At 50.4% G+C, this 17,888-nt stretch overlaps 1 protein-coding gene across 1 annotated transcript in view; it reads right to left on the reverse strand.

Annotated features, from left to right (window-relative positions):
* Window positions 1–17,888, reverse strand: part of MYO1H (myosin IH) — a 60,004-nt gene that overhangs the window by 15,873 nt on the left and 26,243 nt on the right. Inside the window, exons 16-22 of the mRNA XM_015413209.1 lie at window positions 16,172–16,252; window positions 12,960–13,065; window positions 10,767–10,884; window positions 10,103–10,216; window positions 7,498–7,574; window positions 7,102–7,170; window positions 2,845–2,929 (exon numbers count right to left, since the gene is read on the reverse strand). Coding sequence (XP_015268695.1) covers window positions 2,845–2,929; window positions 7,102–7,170; window positions 7,498–7,574; window positions 10,103–10,216; window positions 10,767–10,884; window positions 12,960–13,065; window positions 16,172–16,252 — 650 coding nt within the window. The remainder of the gene's footprint in view (window positions 1–2,844; window positions 2,930–7,101; window positions 7,171–7,497; window positions 7,575–10,102; window positions 10,217–10,766; window positions 10,885–12,959; window positions 13,066–16,171; window positions 16,253–17,888) is intronic.

A 17,888-nucleotide genomic window follows, 5' to 3' on the forward strand; every position in this document is an offset into this window, starting at 1 on the left:
CCGGCAGCCCCAGCGTCTCACCTGGCCCAGCCTGGGCCTTGCGGCTTCCGCTGCCTCCCGGGAAAGGTCCCCCCCCCCGCCACCCCGTGGAGTCCCCGGCGGGACCGTGGGCAGGGCACAGACCTGAAGGGGGGAGGGCGAGGCCCGCAGGTGGAGGAGGCTGCCCTTCGGCTGCCGCTGCCGGCGGGGGAATGAAGCTCTGGCAGACCGAGGAGGCTGAACGAACGGGGAGGAGGCGAGTTGGCGAGGTGGGGAGACAGGGGCTGGGAGGGAGCCTGGCAGAGACGGCGCTGTGGCTCAGCGGATTTGTCCTCGAGGAGAGGCTTTCCAGTGCCCCAGTGAGAAGCAGGGGCGGGGGGGTAACAGAGCCCTCTGTTGAAAACCCTGTAGCCAGGGGAAGGGAAAGGAGTTTGTAAGCCGCTCTGAGATTCCTTTGGGTGGTTGCACTGGAAGAAAAAGGGAGAGAACGGGCTTTAGGACCCCTTGGACAGAGTCCCAGCCCGCTGAGTGTGAACGGGCATACAGCGATGGGCTTCGCTGTGAGGGAGGTAAGTGTGATCGCGTTTCAGCCGGCATAAACTGCACCGGCATAAACTGCACCTGGAATTCACTGCCACAGGAGGTGGTGGCGGCTACAAACATGAACGGCTTCAAGAGGGGATTGGATAAACACAAGAAGAGGAACCCGCAATACTTGCGGGGGGGGGGAGCTCCACGCAAAGGAGGAGGAGGAAGCAGCCGCAGGTAAGCCCCCCCCTTCCTCCGGCACCAATGGTGAGGCCCCCGCGTCCGCCGGCCATTGGGCCCGCCAAGCTTTCTCCTGCCTCCCCCCCCCTCCAGTGGCGGGGGCGGCAGCAAAGCCTTATCAGAGCTCCTTTACTTTGGGGGGGGATTTAAGTATCCCCCCTATAGTTTTTTATGGTTTTTAGGTTTTTCTGCACATCTGGAGATTGCCCCAAATGTGCAGGAAAATCTTCCTGCCCCCCAGGTGCCCCCGGATTTAGATATCCACACGCGTGGGGCGCCTTGGCTGTTGGACATATCGATATGGAGCAGAGGTCCATCAGTGGCTATTAGCCACAATGTACAGACGGGAACTTTCAGTCTGGGGCAAGGGATGCTCTGTAATCTTGGTGCTTGGGGGGGCAAAAGTGGGAGGGCTCCTAGGGTCCTGCCCCCACTGGTGGACCTCCTGATGGCTCCTGGTACTTTTGGCCACTGTGTGACACAAATTGTTGGACTGGATGGGCCATTGGCCTGATCCAACATTGGCTTCTCTTATGTTCTTATAAGAGGGAATTGGATAAGCATATGGAGCAGAGGTCCATTGGGGGCTATTAGCCACAAGGTACAGATGGGAACTCTCAGTCTGGGGCAAGGGATGCTCTGTCTTCTTGGTGCTGGGGGGGGGGGGAAGTGGGAGGGCTTCTAGTGTCCTGGCCCCACTGCTGGACCTCCTGATGGCCCCTGGTATTTCTGGCCACTGTGTGACACAGAGTGTTGGACTGGAGGGGCCACTGGCCTGATCCAACGTTGGCTTCTCTTATGTTCTTATGTTGGTCTTGAAGGTGCCCACTGGACTCAAAACTTCGTTCTGCTGTTTCAGACCAACACGGCCACCCACCTGAATCTATCCTGTACTAAGTTTCTCTAAAAATTCCCAGACTTATTTCGTCCTATGGTTTGTGTGAAGGAACAGACTTTCAAGCCCCTGTTCCTTCAGTCCCCAGGAATTTAGAAAACTCTGCAGCTGCCATGAGACTCACAAAACCACTGGACAGTAACCACTCCCAGCAGTCAGCCCTAAGATACTGGGTTCTAGACGCATCGCAGCGATCCACTCTAGTTTATTAAGTGATTTCAGCAAACTGCAAGGACAACCAGCAGGGCTTGAGCCCTGCTTATAAAGCATACGCACACCACACCCAACACACACACACACTCCCAGTGATAGGCTATTTACATTGCACCAGTTATCTATTGGCTTGTTCTAGGATCCTAGCTAGCTATTGTTCTAAGGTAGCAAGCTCCACCCATACCTGGTACAGTTAGAGGAACGGTTTAGGCTCAATACATAACACTTCATGTGTTGACTTTCGTCCCCCTCCCCACCAGGGCGACTTGGCCGGTTTTTATACAGTTTCAAAAGCCCGCCACACTTACTTGGCCAGCAGGAAACAAAAGAAATAGTACGCCCCACGCCAGTGGAAGGCAGACTTCTGAAGCCACTCTTGGTTCTCTTTACTACCATCTCCCGCCTGAATGGACGGGGATGGATTCCAATGGATGAGGCCACTGGGGGTCCAAGAGGAGCCCAGAATCCAGCCCTGGTACTTTCTGGTGCCCAGGGCTCATTTCACAGAAAAAGAGGTGCAAGAGCTCATTAGCATAACTCATTTGCATATGCCACACACCCCTGACCTTACCGGATGTGTGTCAGAAGGCAACGCCCACCGCTCAGGCTCCACTGGACTGTTTACGATTGCTAGCTATTGGGGTGGGGTGGGGGAGCGTGCAGATCTGTCCTTGCAGAGGAGGGAGAGCTTGTACCTGAATAAAACTTGGTCTTAAAGGTGCCACTGGACTGTTCTGGACCGGGGGGGCTGGGAGGGGGGCTCTGCAGCTTACCTGGCTGCTTCTTGCTCTGACTGAGGGCTGCTGGGAACAGGGGGTGGGGCTTGTTGCATGTGCCCGCCCCCTGGGCTCTTTACTGCCGGAGCTCCGCTCCTGTGCGCTCCTGCAGGAAATTATCCCTGCCGGTGCCACTGTCCAGTTCACCCCACGGTGCTACGCTGAGGGGTCAGCGGCAACAGGAAGGAAGGGCTGAGCAAGAAGCAGACTTACTTCCGGATGGTCTCAGCTGCCCACGCCCTCCTCTGGGCCTCTTTGCGTGCCAGAACTCCTCTCCACCGGGCCTCCAACTTGATGGCTGCAAAAGAGAATCCCAATGCCATATACACATCATTATTATTACTATTATCATTATCATTATTATTATTATGGACGCCAAGTTGGCTGTAACCAGGGCCAGGGCTTTCTCGGTGGCGGCTCCGTTCTGGTGGAATGAGCTCCCAGAAGACATCAGGGTCCTGCGGGACCTTATGCAGGACCTGCAAGACGGAGCTCTTCCGCCATGCTTTCAACTAGGAGCTGCCACCAACAGTTGAAAGGTAAAGAGCCCGGTCCCCTGGAGCCATCAACAACAGTCTGTGCCAGCTGCAAAGAGGATTAGATTGATGGACCGATCATCAGTGTTATGTCCGCAGACCGCCACTAGGTGCCAGCGGTATGCGACCAGAGCTTTGCTCCAAAAGAACAATGGGGACTAGGACCCTGAGATTCCTAGTCAACACCAATGTTCCCTCTAAGCTGTGGAGTCTTGTGAACAAAAATGGTACTTTGTGAGCTACTGGCATTCAAGTTGTGAGCGAGCCATTTGGCTGCCGCATAAATTAGCTTGCTCTGGAGCCACATCCTTCCGGAGCGAAGACAAAAATGTGTGAGCTGGAGGCTAAAGAACTGTGAGCTAGTTCACACTAACTCAGCTTAGAAGGAACACTGGTCAACACCTACAGGAACTGTGGCAGGAAGTTCAAACCCACCAATGGGACCTGTGGGTGGCGCCCAGGGACTGTATATAGTTGGTCGTTCGACCGGTTGTGTGTTGTTGTGTTGTGTGCCAGTAAAGTATGAGCTGCTAATCACTCAGCGTCTGTCTTCACTACGCATCGAACCCAGTACACAACAATCAGATTACGCTATTGACCAATGGCTGCCATCAAGTTTAGCCTGGGAAAGAGAAGGCTTAGAGGGGACACGATTGCAGTCTTCAAGTATTTGAAGGGCCGTCATGTAGAAGATGGAGCGGATCTATTCTCTCTTGCTCCGGATTGCAAGACTAGATCTAATGGGTGGAAATTACAAGGGAGTCGTTACCGGCTAAATATCAGGAGAAACTTCCTGTCAGAGTGGTTGGGCAGTGGAACAGACTGCCTCGGGAGGTGGTGGAGGCTCCTTCGCTGGACGTTTTCAAGCGGAGGCTGGACGACTATCTTTGGGGTATGTTGTAGGTATGTAGGGCTATCTTTCAGCTATGCTCCTGCAGAGTTCAGGGGGTTGGACTAGATGGCCTGCAAAGTCCCTCCCAACTCTTAACGTTCTATGGTTCTATGATTCTATGATGATTTAATAACAGGTCTTCTATTAGTACTATTTAATGTTTATAGCCCGTTATAATGTTGGGGTGTTTTCAGACGATTTTAAGATTGTTTAAATTGTTACTGATGTGTTCCCATCCAACCCCCCGCATCTCGAGTTTGAAAGATCAAGTTGAAGGTGGTGCGAAGGCCCTGGAGAGCCAGCCTGAGTAGACAAGACTGACCTCGATAGACCGAGGGTCTGAGTCAGTGGGAGGAGGCTTCATGTGTTCACCTGTGTTCACGGACCCTTAGGGTGGCCAGTGCCTCAGGAAGGCAGTTGTCTCCCCACCAATGTTCCCTCTAAGCTGTGGAGTCTTGTGAGCAAAAATCCTACTTTGTGAGCTCCCGGGCATTAAAGTTGTGAGCAAGTGATTTGGCCACTGCATCAATTAGTTTGCTCTGGAGCCATCCTTCCTGAGCTAAAACAAAAATCTGTGAGCTGGAGGCTAAAAACTGTGAGCTGGCTCACACTCACTCAGCTTAGAGGGAACACTGCTGATGTGACCAGTGTTCCCTCTAAGCTGAGTTAGTGTGAGCTAGCTCACAGTTTTTTAGCCTCCGGCGCACACATTTCTGTCTTCGCTCAGGAAGGGATGGCTCCAGAGCAAACTCGTTCATGCAGCAGCCCAATCGCTGGCTCACCACTTTAATGCCAGGAGCTCACAAAGTAGAACTTCCGCTCACAAGACTCCACAGCTTAGAGGGAGCGTTGGATGTGACCTGACAGAATGCGGCCTAACAGCTCAGTTATCTACTTGCATGAGCCCGCTCAACTTATTATCAGCAAGCTCTAGCCTCTCCTGAGATTAATACCATCCCCCCACAAGGGTAGCTCACAAAACAAAACCCATTAACACGGCACTATACCTGCTTTCCCCCCACCCAGTTATATACATCGGGGAAAATGTCAAGATAGACGACAGGCAGCAGATGGCGCTGGTGCCACAAGATCGGGCAACTCTGGGAGGACCGATTTGCAGACCTTTGAACTGGTGATGCTTAACATGTTTTTATATCAGACTATAGCTTAATAGGGGCCATAGTGACTTAGAGGTTAAGAAGACACTGAGCTGCAGACCGGAAGGTCGGTAGTTCACCAGTTCGAGAGCCGAGACCCGAGTGCCAACCTAGCAGTTCAAAAGCAAGAAATTGCAAGTAGATAAACAGGTACTGCGTCAGTGGGAAGGTGACAGTGTTCCGTGCGCCTCGGTGTCTGGTCATGCCGGCCACATGACCATGGAAACGTCTTCGGACAGCGCTGGCTCTTCAGCTTGGAAACTGAGATGAGCTCCACCCCCCCCGCCCCCCAGAGTCAGATTTGACTGGCTTTCGAGCAAGAGGAAACCTTTACCTTTTTTATAGCTTAATACTCAGGCTGAGAACTCTGGGGTGGGAAATCTGTAGAGATTTGGGAGGGGAGTCGGGGGCGGGGGGCTCAGCAGGGGTGTGGTGTCATTGGAGCCTATCCCCTGAAGCTGCAATTTTCTCCGGGGGAGCTGATCTCTGTCATCTGGAGAGCAGATGGAATTCCAGGAATATTCCAAACCCGGTTTTATTTACTCTGTTTATCCTACTCCATCACTTGGCTTATCTGTTAGAACGCCTGACCTTCCTCAACCATCGATTAGGTGTCACTTACTAGTTCTGTCGAGCTATGTCAAGAGCCACACCTCGCCCCTTTCTACCTACATTCATCCCTTTCCTCCTTACCAGCCAGTTTGGTGTAGTAGTTAAGTGCGCGGAGTCTAATCTGGGAGAACCGGGTTTGATTCCCCACTCCTCCTCCACTTGCAGCTGCTGGATGACCTTGGGCAAGCCGTAGTTCTGCCAGAGCTGATCTTGAAAGGGCAGGGCTAAGTGGGCGCTTTTGCCCAGCATGTCTTCCGATTGGCTGTGCATATTTTTAAAACCACAGGCATCTTCATTGCATTTGGTGGCTGGCTCTACCTCCCGCAGCAGCCATTTTGTGGCAGCCAGTCTTTGTGGCTGCGCCCATCACCCTATCAGAATCCCAAAGGCACCTGCAGGCTCAGAAAGGTTGGAAGCCCCTGCTCTAGCTCTAGACTGGCAGTTTGCTTCTCTGCAAGATTAAGTATCCAGGGCACGGTTAGAAGGCTAAAGCGAAGGAGGCCAATTCCAAACAGTTCTGGTGTAGTTTGGTGTCGTGGTTAAGTGTGTGGACTCGAATCTGGGAGAACCCGGTTTGATTCCCCACTCCTCCTCCACTTGCACCTGCTGGTGTGACCTTGGGTCAGTCACAAGCAATGTTCCCTCTAAGCTGTGGAGTCATGTGAGCAAAAATTCTACTTTGTGAGCTACTTGCATTAAAGTTGTGAGCGAGCGATTTGGCTGCTGCATAAATCAGTTTGCTTTGGAGCCATCCTTCCTGAGCTAAGACAAAAATGTGTGAGCCGGAGGCTAAAAATCTGTGAGCTGGCTCACACCAACTCAGCTTAGAGGGAACTATGGTCACAAGTACTCTCAGAGCTGTTCTTGAAAGAGAGCAGTTTCTGTCAAGAGCTCTCTCAGCCCCGCCTACCTCACAGGCAATGTTCCCTCTAAGCTGTGGAGTCTTGTGAGCAAATATTCTACTTTGTGAGTGAGTGATTTGGATACTGTATAAATTAGGTTGCTCTGGAGCCATCCTTCCTGAGCTAAGACAAAAATCTGTGAGCTAGCTCACACTAACTCAGCTTAGAGGGAACACTGCTCACAGGGTGTCTGCTGTGGGGAGGGGAAGGGAAAGGAGTTTGTAAGAGGCTCTGAGACTCCTTTGGGAAGTGAAGGGCAAGGGGAATAAATCCAATCTCCTCCTCCTCCTCTTCTTCTTCTTCTTTTAGCAGAGCTGCATTGCAAGGTCTAAGCAACCCCCCCCCCCAAATAGCCTCAAACAAGGACTTACCAGCTTGCCTCTTCTTCTGGTACTCGCGCCTCCCCAGACATCCTTTGTATTTAGCTTGCACTCTGGAAACTGAAAGGGGGGAGAAGGTAATCACCTGCCATGCCTTGTCTGCTGGGAGCCCAGGTCTGCAGTGATTCCACCCAGGTGCTGAGTTAATCCTAGCCCCTCGCTTTTTCCAAGAGGACACGGGAGATTCGGTCATCCTGATTAGGGCTGGATTGTGTGGATCTGGTCCACAAAGAGGGGTGGCTTTCTCCTGCAGAGAAGACTCCTTGCACGGGGAGGGGGGGGTCCCGCCAATTTTAATTTTTGGAATCCACTGGGAAACAGCAGCAGGGTTCAAGCGGAACAGGGTTCCAGAATTTTCCAGGGTTCCAGAATTTACCAAGGACATACTTAGCATATGTTTCCTGTACTCAAAGGCATCTTCAGTGGCAAACAGAGTTCTCGGGAAACGGATGAATATCTTGGTCCTGAAGGAAGGAAAACATCTTATGAATAAAGGACAGCCCATGCGATAGAACTTAAAGGCAGAAAATATTTACCTCCATTTAATATGCTTTCCCTCCTATTTCCATCTCTAGTTCCAGCTCCTGCCAACCTAGCAGTTCGAAAGCAAGAAATTGCAAGTACCACTTCGGTGGGAAGGGAACAGCGTTCCGTGCGCCTTGGTGTTCAGTCATGCCGGCCACGTCTTCGGACAGCGCTGGCTCTTCGGCTTTGAAACAGAGATGAGCACCGCAACCCTAGAGTCGTATTCGACTGGCTTTCGAGCAAGGGAACCTTTACCTTTTTACTCCTATTGCTAAAGGACAAGGGTACTGGGATGTTTGCTTAAGATAGCAGTGTTTTGCCCAGTCATAGAGGCGTGATACTGAGTGCAGTAAATAAATCTCCCAAAAAGTGCATTGCAAAAAAAAGGTAAGCATAGGGTGCGTTCAGATGGGCAGCTAATCCCGCCATTATGCCAGTTTGAATTTTATCCTGATCTTTTTAATCCATCGTAGCACAACCAGACATCCCCCTGGTGAATCGCCTTACCGCACACTGCCTCCATTGTGGATTGTTTAGACGGCGTCCACTGAAGGAGGCATGCGCGGTGGGTTTTTTTTAAAAAACTTTTGCGCATGCGCATAGGCGTCACAGCACTTCCTTGTTGATCCGCGCATGAACATAAGAACATAAGAACATAAGAGCCGCCAATGTTGGATCAGGCCAAAGGCCCATCCAGTCCAACACTCTGTGTCACACAGTGGCCAGAAATACCAGGTGCCATCAGGAGGTCCAGCAGTGGGGCCAGGACACTAAAAGCCCTCCCACTGTTGACCCCCCCCCCAGCACCAAGAAGACAGAGCATCACTTGCCCCAGAGATTTTTTAAAATGTAGAGATTTTTTTAAATGGTGCCCGCTCGGGATGGTCTGACGTCAGACCACCCCGACAGGAGGATTGCGTGCTGGTGGAACGATCAGACGGTGAAAGTCCGCAGTTGTCCCGCAGGTAACTGAAAACCCCAGATTTAAAGTGCTATCGTTTAAGTATGGCTCCGAAGCGTGGCAAAACGGGATGCCCACGGAAGAGGGACATTCCCCAGATGTTTGTGTCTGGACATTGCCTTTAGATCCGTGAGGCAATCGTGCCTCACGCGGATCTAAAGAGCCGTCGGATCGGACTCATAGTTATCCAAGTAGATCCCGTTCACGTTCAGGTTGCAGTCGAAAGGAGAGAGAGAAGCCTAATCTAAAGAGGACTTTCCCTGTCACAAAAGGTCAGCTCGCCCTGCATCCATCCTTTCTTCCCCTTTGCTATCAGATATGTTAACTCTTCCCTGCCACTGTGTAAGAAGTCATTTCCGTTACCTGCCCTCATTTGAATTTTATGCAATCCTTGTCGTTTGGGTGTTTCTAAACCACCTGGAGGCCCATAAGTGGACGAGAATGGGAGGTGTGAATATCTGCAAGGGAGTCAAGTAACTGGATGGTGGTAGAAAGTACTTATCACGTCACAGCCGACTTATGGCGGCCCCATAGAGTTTTCAAGGCAAGAGACGTTCAGAGGTGGTTTGCCAGTTTGAGAGCCAGTTTGGTGTCGTGGTGAAGTGCACGGACTCTAATCTGGGAGAACCGGGTTTGAGTCCCCACTCCTCCTCTTACAGCTGCTGGATGACCTTGGGCAAGCCACAGTTCTGTGAGAGCTGTCCTTGAAAAAGAGCAGTTTCTGTCAGAGCTCTCTCAGCCCCACCCACCTCCTAGGGTGTCTGTTGTGGGGAGGGGAAGGGAAAGGAGTTTGTGAGCTGCTCTGAGACACCCTTGGGTAGTGAAGGGCGGGGGATAAATCCAATCTCCTCCTCCTCCATCACCTGCCTCTGCCTCACAACCCTGGACTTCCATAGCGGTCTCCCACCCAGTTACTAACTAGGGCCGACCCTGGTTAGTTCCCAAGATCTGATGGGCTCAGGTTAAGGTAAGAAATGTTCAGAAGTTGCTTGCCCTTGCCTGCCTCTGCTCAGCAACCCTGGACTTCCTTGGAGGTCGCCCATTCAAGTACTAACCAGGGCCGACCCTGCTTGGTTTCTGAAGCTAAGATGAAAGGCAGCGGCACAGCAATATATGGCAACAAGAAAAAAATGCATGTGCCCAGATTTTAACACCAATAATCAATGCATTTAATAATAGTAAGCTAGCAGAGTCAACTGGCAGAGACACTACTACATCCTTACAGTTCAAGGACTTTTTTGAATTTATTACGAATTGTTTGTGGAAAAAACTCCACCTGTGAATTTCTACCCGTGATCAACTTTACCAGTGAATTTCTACCTGTCGTTTATGGGAAAATTTGTTCTGAGTACTTTATATGTCTTACTGTTATTAACTGCATCGATTATCGGTGTTGAGATTTGGGCACATGCATTCTTTTTTTCTTGTTTCCATAGCTTCTGAGATCGGACAAGATCAGGCTAAGCCTGGGACGCCCGCGACCCACATCCCAAAACTGGCACTTACTTCCCCATTTTATACTCGTCCGGCTTGTACCCAAGGTGCTTGACCAACTTCTCCACTCCCCTGGCCGCCGAGCCCCGCCAGTGAGGCCAAGTTTCTGGGCACAGACATTTGTACCTAAAAAACATTCAGAGGAACAAGAGAAAAGCATTCTGTACCCAGAAGACCAGAACAAATGGGACCCACAGCAACTGCAGATGAAACGTATGTGGAGGGACTAAGTTCTCAAACGGCTTGCCCCATTGTCTGCAAAACATCTCCAAGTCAGAGTCCCTCTAAGTCAATGATGGTGAATCTTTTAGAGACTGAGTGTCCAAACTGCGACCCAAAACCCACTTATTTATTGCAAAGTGCCAACACGGCAATTTAACCTGAATACTGAGGTTTTACTTTAGAAAAAACAACTCATAAATTAACTTAAGATGATCCAAACAAAGTAAGGAAAGCAATCCCAAATGCTTTCATTGACTTAACATTATTTGGCAGAGAATTCGACACTTTAATGATGGTCTGGGCCTGGCTGTAGCGATGGCACGCGTGCCCACAGAGAGGGCTCTGAGTGCCGCCTCTGGCACCCATGCCATAGGTTCGCCACCACTGCTCTAAGTGTTCCCAATTTGAGACATCAGAGCCTCTGCAGCCTCTGAAGAGCCTCCCATGGGCTTACCTTTGTAAGAAGTGCTCGTACTTCCGACGGTAAGCGAAGCCGGCCCGCCTGACCCGCAGGTGCTCCATCAGACCCAAGTACTTCACCTGGTGTCTGATCAAGGAGTCGTCGAATTTGTCTGCAGAAAAACAAGCCACACAAAGTCCTGATGACTGCCACTGACTGGACAAAGATAGGGTATCATCATGCCCCTATATAAATCAATGGTGCGATCTCATTTGGAAGACTGTGTGCAGTTCTGGTCACCACACCTCAAAAAGGATATTATAGCTTCGGAAAAAGTGCAGAAAAGGGCAACTCAAATGATAAAAGGGTTGGAACACTTGCCCTATGAGGAAAGGTTAAAGCGCTTAGGGCTCTTGAGCTTGGAGAAACGACGGCTGAGGGGTGACATGATCGAGGTTTTTAAGATTATGCATGGGAAAGAGCAGGTAGGGAAGGGTGAGAACGGATAAAAGGAAGTCCTTCTTCACCCAAAGAGTGATGACCACATGAAATTCACTGCCACAGGAGGTTGTGGCAGCTACAAGCACGGACGGCTTCAAAAGGGAATTAGATAGGCACTTGGAGCAGAGGTCCACCAGTGGCTATTAGCCACAAGGTATAGATAGGGACTCTGGGGCAAGTGATGCTCTGTCTTCTTGGTGCTTGGGGGGGGTCAACAGTGGGAGGGCTTCTAGCATCCTGGCCCCACTGCTGATGGCACCTGGTGTTTTTGGCCACTGTGTGACAAAGAGTGTTGGACTAGATGGGCCATTGGCCTGATCCAACATTGGCTTCTCTTATGTTAAGAGCACAGGTCCATCAGTTAGCCACAAGGTATAGATAGGGACTCTGGGGCAAGTGATGCTTTGTCATCTTGGTGCTTGGGGGGGTCAACAGTGGGATGGCTTCTTGTGTCCTGGCCCCACTGGTGGACCTCCTGATGGCACCTGGTATTTTTGGCCACTGTGTGACACAGAGTGTTGGACTGGATGGGCCACTGGCCTGGTCCAACACTGGCTTCTCTGATGTTATGTTCTTAGGGTTGCAAGCTCTGAGGCAGAAAGGAGCCTGGGAGGAAGGTGGACAATTGTCTTGTGGCGTGAGCAGGGGGGTGGCCAATTCAGAGGGGGCAGGATATCAGGGACTGGGGGGGTAGGTTTGCTAGATCCAGGTTGGGAAACTCCTGGCAATTTGGGGATGGAGCCTGGGGAGGACAGGGACCTCTGTGGGGTACAATGCCATTATAGGGCCCACTTTCCAAAGCATCCATTTTCTCCAGGGGGGAACTGGTCTCTGCAGTCTGGAGATCAGCTATAATTCCAGGGGATCCCCAGGCCCCACCTGGAGGCTGGCATCCCTGTTAGGGACAGATAAAACTCTCAGAAGTCAGCCACGGCTCCACCTGGCTCAGGATTACCCACCCCGGCTGGTTGCAGCAGAAACGAAGAAGAAGAAGAGATTGGATTTATACCCCATGGCCCTTCACTACCCGAAGGTGTCTCGGAGCGGCTTATGAACTCCTTTTCCCTTCCCTTCCCCTCCCCACCACAGACACCCTGTGAGGTAGGTGGGGCTGAAAAAGCTCTGACAGAAACGGCACTTTTTCAAGGACAGCTCTGACAGAACTACGGCTTGCCCAAGGTCATCCAGCAGCTGCAAGTGGAGGAGTGGGGAATCAAACCCGGTTCTCCCAGATTAGAGTCCGCGCTCCTAACCACTACACCAAACTGGTGTCCTTCAGTGTCCCTGAAAAGGAGTGTTCCTCAGAAGAACTGCAGCCTGAAAGGGTGAAAGACACCAGAGACATCAAGGGAACTGAGTATTTTGGATTTGCACAGTATGGGAGGGGGCACAAAATCAGTCCAATCTTAATAATAATAAAAACCCCTCATATGTGTAATTGCAAAACATACTGGGGAAAAGTCACCCCATGAAAACCATTCTGGCTGGATTCCTCCCAAATAGCAAGCGTACCTGGAAGTCCGCAAATATACATTTGTATTCAGTAGACTTGAAAAGAAACCATATTCCTGCCCCCTCCCATTTTTTGCCTCATGTTTTTAGGTATTCCACGAGGGCTAGAAACTTGGTTTTATAATACAAGAAAGACTGGAGCGTAAGGATCATAGAGGCTGCCTCAAAGCCCGCGTAGTGCCAAGGAGAAGTACCTTGCGACCCTGCACGTCCCGCCCTGCGTGGTCCCCTTACCCGGCTCCTTGCTGTCATTGGGTTTGATGCACCGGATATAGGACGGCTCTTTAGACATGAGGATTTCTATCAGACTCGCCAGGCTGTTTTTGAACTGAGTTGCAACCTGCAGAGACCAAAGAGTTCGGTGAGGGCAGTCAGCAACGCCTAAGGAGCATCGCTGGAGGCCAGGGCATCTTGCCTTCCCCAGTTTTGCAGCTTTCCCTTCTGACCCAAAGACCTGGAAGTATATCTGCATCCAAGGCAGCCTCTGACAAGAGTTCAGCCCCCTCACATCAGCAGGACAGGAAGGTCGTGGGGGGGGGGGCTCCTGGATTGGCTCATGCCATTGCCAACCGGATCCAAGCAAAGCCCCTCTGGCAGTTCTTGGACCTGCCTGGTATACACGTACGGTTGCCAGTCTCCAAGTGGTTGCAGCCACAAATGGACCACAGTGACTCAACCAAGGTTGCACCCCACCAATGTTCACTGTGCAAAAATGATTCTAGTCAAATTACAGTCCACAAATATGCTGCTGCTGCAGCTTCTTTTTGTTTCTTTATTTTACATCATGCAGTGCTGCCGCTGCTGCTTCCAACAATTGCCACGCGACTACAGATTTCCCAGGTAAACAATCTGTTTCCCTCAATGCTTCGTCAGGTCACTTTATATTTGGAGCCTGTGCTCTACGTCTCCTACTCAGAATTAGTCTTGTATTTTCTCGGCATCTGCTGGCTCTCATGAGAGCCAGCAGATGCCGAAAAAATTAATTCTGAGAAGGAGGAGGAGGAGGAGACTGGATTTATACCCCGCCCTTCACTACCCAAGGGAGTCTCAGAGCGGCTTACAAACTCCTTTCCCTTCCCCTCCCCACAACAGACACCCTGGGAGGTCGGTGGGGCTGAGAGAGCTCTTGACAGAAACGGCTCTTTTTCAAGAACAGCTCTTATCAGAGCTATGGCTTGCCCAAAGTCATCTAGCCAGCTGCAAGTGGAGGAGTGGGGAATCAAACCCGGTTCTCCCAGATTAGAGTCGGCGCACTTAACCTCTACACCAAACTGGCGTAGGAGGCGTAGAGCATGGGCTCCAAGTATAAAGCGACCTGACAAAGCATTGAGGGAAACAGATTGTTTACCCGGGAAATCTGTAGTCGCATAGCAGCAGCACTGCATGACGTAAAATAAAGAAACAAAAAGAAGAAGCAAATTCGTGGACTGTAATTGGACTAGAATCATTTTTGCACAGTGGACATTGGTGGGGTGCAACCTCCAAGGGGTGGATGGAGATCTCGTGGGATTCCAGTGATCTCCAAACGACAGAGATCAGTTCCCCTGAAGAAAATGGTGGCTTTAGAAGGTGGACTCTTAAGGCATGATTCCCCACTGATGGCCCTCCACAGACTCCGCCCTCAAAATCTCCAGGAATTTCCCAACCTGGAGCTGGCAACACTATACACCGGTGGTGGTGTGAGCCCAAGAGGGTCAGGGTGTACCTTGCTTGGGCTGACAGACTACAAGGTGTCTCCATGAAACTTCTACAACTTTAAATAAACACAGCTTCTGAATGGGGACACATAGCAGAAGACAGTTCTTTCGCACAACTTCGAAAGTTTATTGTAGCAAAAGAAATGTGTTCTGGGGCTCTGAAAAGCCTCCTGTTGTCCGAGAGACAGAAGGCGACGGCCCCAAAAGACCTGTGATTCGCAAAGTCATGCATGACTGCGTGGTGGGACCATTTCTCCTCAATGAGCCGACCCACCAATGAAACGAATTACATACAGATGTGGCAAAACCAGGTTGTCACCCAGTCGCCTAATCATGCTCAAGTGATTTTCCCAGCAAGAAAACTTGGGGAAGGGAGGGGACATGACCAGTGGTCTCTCCCTTGAACACATGAAGCTGCCTTACACTGAATCAGACCCCTGTCAGGACCATCAAGGTCGTCTACTCAGACTGGCAGCCGCTCTCCAAGGTCTCAGGCAGAGCCCTTCCTCGTCACCTACTGCCTGGTCCTTTTCAACTGGCAATGCCGGGGATTGAACCTAGGGCCTTCTGCATGCCAAACAGATGTTCTAACATTGAGCAATGGAGATTCAAGATTAGCTGAACGCAACATTTCCAGGTCACTGGATTGGTAGGTGAGGTTCAGTCCCGTGGCCTCCCTGCTTTCCTGACATAACCCCTCTAAGACTCCTTTTTGTGGGAATATCTCAAGACCGAAGGGAGGTAAACATGACAGAGGAACTACAACGAACGATCAGTAATACTGTTGCAAACGTAGATCCAAGCCTGCTTGAGCAAACCTGGAGGGGCCGGGGCTCAGTGGAAGAGCATCTGCTTGGCATGCAGAAAGTCCCAGGTTCAATCCCCGATATCTCCAGTTAAAAGAACTGGCAGCAGGTCGTGTGAAGGACCTCTGCCTGAGAACTTGGGGAGCCGCTGCCAGTCTTGAGTAGACAGCACTGACAATGATGGGCCGAGGCTCTGAGGCAGCTTCACGTGTGTTCACGTGTGTTCACGAGAGAGAATCCGAGCATCGACTTATTATCCTCCAGGCAAAAACGGGGGCTCATGTCAAAGTAGAATTTGGGTGACTGTATGTAAAAATAAACTTTTTAATTAAAATTTTGGATGCATTGTATCCCATAAAGCAAACGTCATTACTATATGCATTTTCTTTTTCTTTTTTTTGCAAATAACAATTTGTATTAAATTTTTAAAAATATGAATACAACAAAACAATAAAGTATCTAACTTTTAAACAAAAATACAATATAAACATTAAGCAAAGATATCTTACATAAAATCAATCATGTGCTAGTAGAAAGCAAAGTCTTTATACTTCTGTGGTAAAGTAAAAGCCCGTGGTTGACAATTTACTTTTAAACAGGCGATCAGGTATAAGATAAAAAGGTAAAGGTTCCCTTGCTCGAAAGCCAGTCGAATCCGACTCTAGGGGGCAGTGATGGAGCTCACTCCGTCATGCGGCACCTGGGTCTCGAACTGCTGAACTACTGACCTTCCACAGCCTGCAGTTCAGCGTCTTAACCACTTGAGCCACCACAGCTCCCAGGCATAAGATACCACCTCGCATATAATTTGAAATGCTGTCGTATATGCATTTTCATTCAGTATTTCATTGTGATTCAAAATTGCAAAGGTTTCATTTGGACACGCTCTGCACTTTGGCCCCGCCCTCCTCCATTGCGGTTCAGATTTGGGGACAGAACTCACCGTCTCGGGCCTCCTCCGGCTATCCAGCTCGGACAGGTGGAAACATTCCCGGACGATGCCGTTTTTGGATTTACACAGCACCTTGGAACAAATCACACACATATAAAAAAACCTAACAGAGGCTATTCAGCAGATCAAATCAAGCATGTCCTGCCTTTTTCAGCTCCCCTTCAAGGACGTTTCCCCCCTTTTACCCCTTCTAGCCCAACGCCAGCCCTTCCCAAAAGCAGGATCATTGCAACACAAAAAGAGGTTTCCCCCAGTATTGTGACGCTGGGTGTCCAGGGCTGGGCTGGGAAAACGTGGATGGACACCTCCTCTCACTGCTCAAAGAGGAGAGGCAGGCAAGCACCAATAGCACAGAGGAGAGAGAGAAGGGCAGGGGGCCCCAGGGATGGCGGTGGGACCGCCTCCTCGGGCACAGGCCTCAGCAGCTGCCCAGCTATGCCAGCCCCTGATGCCAGCCCTGCATCGACACACTAAGTGTGTTGCTAAGTTAACCAGGGCTCTATTGCTGCACAGAAGCACAGCTTCGACCACAGGATACAAGAGGATCCTGTCAGAACACAAGGTGGCAGATTCAACAACAGATGTTTAACATTTATTTAACACTTTCAGTTTCCAAAACACTGAGTGCTGTAACTCTTCCAGTAGTCTTGTAAGGTAGATTATTATTATTATTATTATTATTATTATTATTATTATTATTATTATTGACGCTCAAATGCTTTGTTTGCCGGTCCTGAATAAGGAGCCAGTTTTTCAACAGGCTGTTCCTCGGCCCATTTGTGACTGCTTGGCAGGTAATTCAGGCTATTCCTTCCTAACAGCCTAGGTAAAGGTAAAGGTTCCCTTGCTCGAAAGCCAGTCGAATCCGACTCTAGCTCATCTCCGTTTCCAAGTCGAAGACCCAGCGCTGTCCAAAAACTTCTCCTTGGTCGTGTGGCCGGCATGACTAGATGCCGAGGCGCACGGAACGCTGTTACCTTCCCACCGAAGCGGCACCTATTGATCTACTTGCATTTTCTTGCTTTCGAACTGCTAGGTTGGCAGGAGCTGGGGCCAGAGACGGGAGCTCACTCCATCACGTGGCCCTCGGGTCTCAAACTGCCAAACTACAGACCTTCTGGGCTGCAGTTCAGCGTCTTATTAACCCCTGAGCCACCGCAGCCCCTCCTAGCAGCCTAGCACCACACAATCAGCTCTGCTTGGATAGGCAATCCAAGGGAATTCCGCTCTCCTTCTCTCCTGCTCCACTTGGCAAGCAATTGTTTAAATAAACAGCGAAATCAGTCGTAAATCGCATAAATCAGTAAAAAATGCTGTGTTTTAAAAATCATAACATCTGATATGGCCCTTTGACATATTCAGGGCTGCAGACCTGATTGGATCAGCAGTGTTTTTTTTGGGGGGGGGCACCTATACAATCCTCTTTGTTGCCAAACCCAAAGATCCAGTGATTGGCTGACCTCTGATGGACACAAATGAACACAGCAAGTTTGATTGCAGAATATGTTGGCTGAGAAATTTGCAGCAGTCCTAATTATTATTATGAGGGCACAAAGGGGGGGATATTCAGGGGTTATTTCTTGCAGGAGCACACAGGAGCGGAGCTCCAGCAGTAAAGAGCCCAGGGGGCGGGCACATGCAACAAGCCCCACCCCCTGCTCCCAGCAGCCCTCAGTCAGAGCAAAAAGCGGCCAGGTAAGCTGCAGAG

This window comes from Gekko japonicus, unplaced genomic scaffold, assembly GCF_001447785.1.
Source record: "Gekko japonicus isolate JY-2015 unplaced genomic scaffold, Gekko_japonicus_V1.1 scaffold10, whole genome shotgun sequence".
Taxonomy (NCBI): domain Eukaryota; kingdom Metazoa; phylum Chordata; class Lepidosauria; order Squamata; family Gekkonidae; genus Gekko; species Gekko japonicus.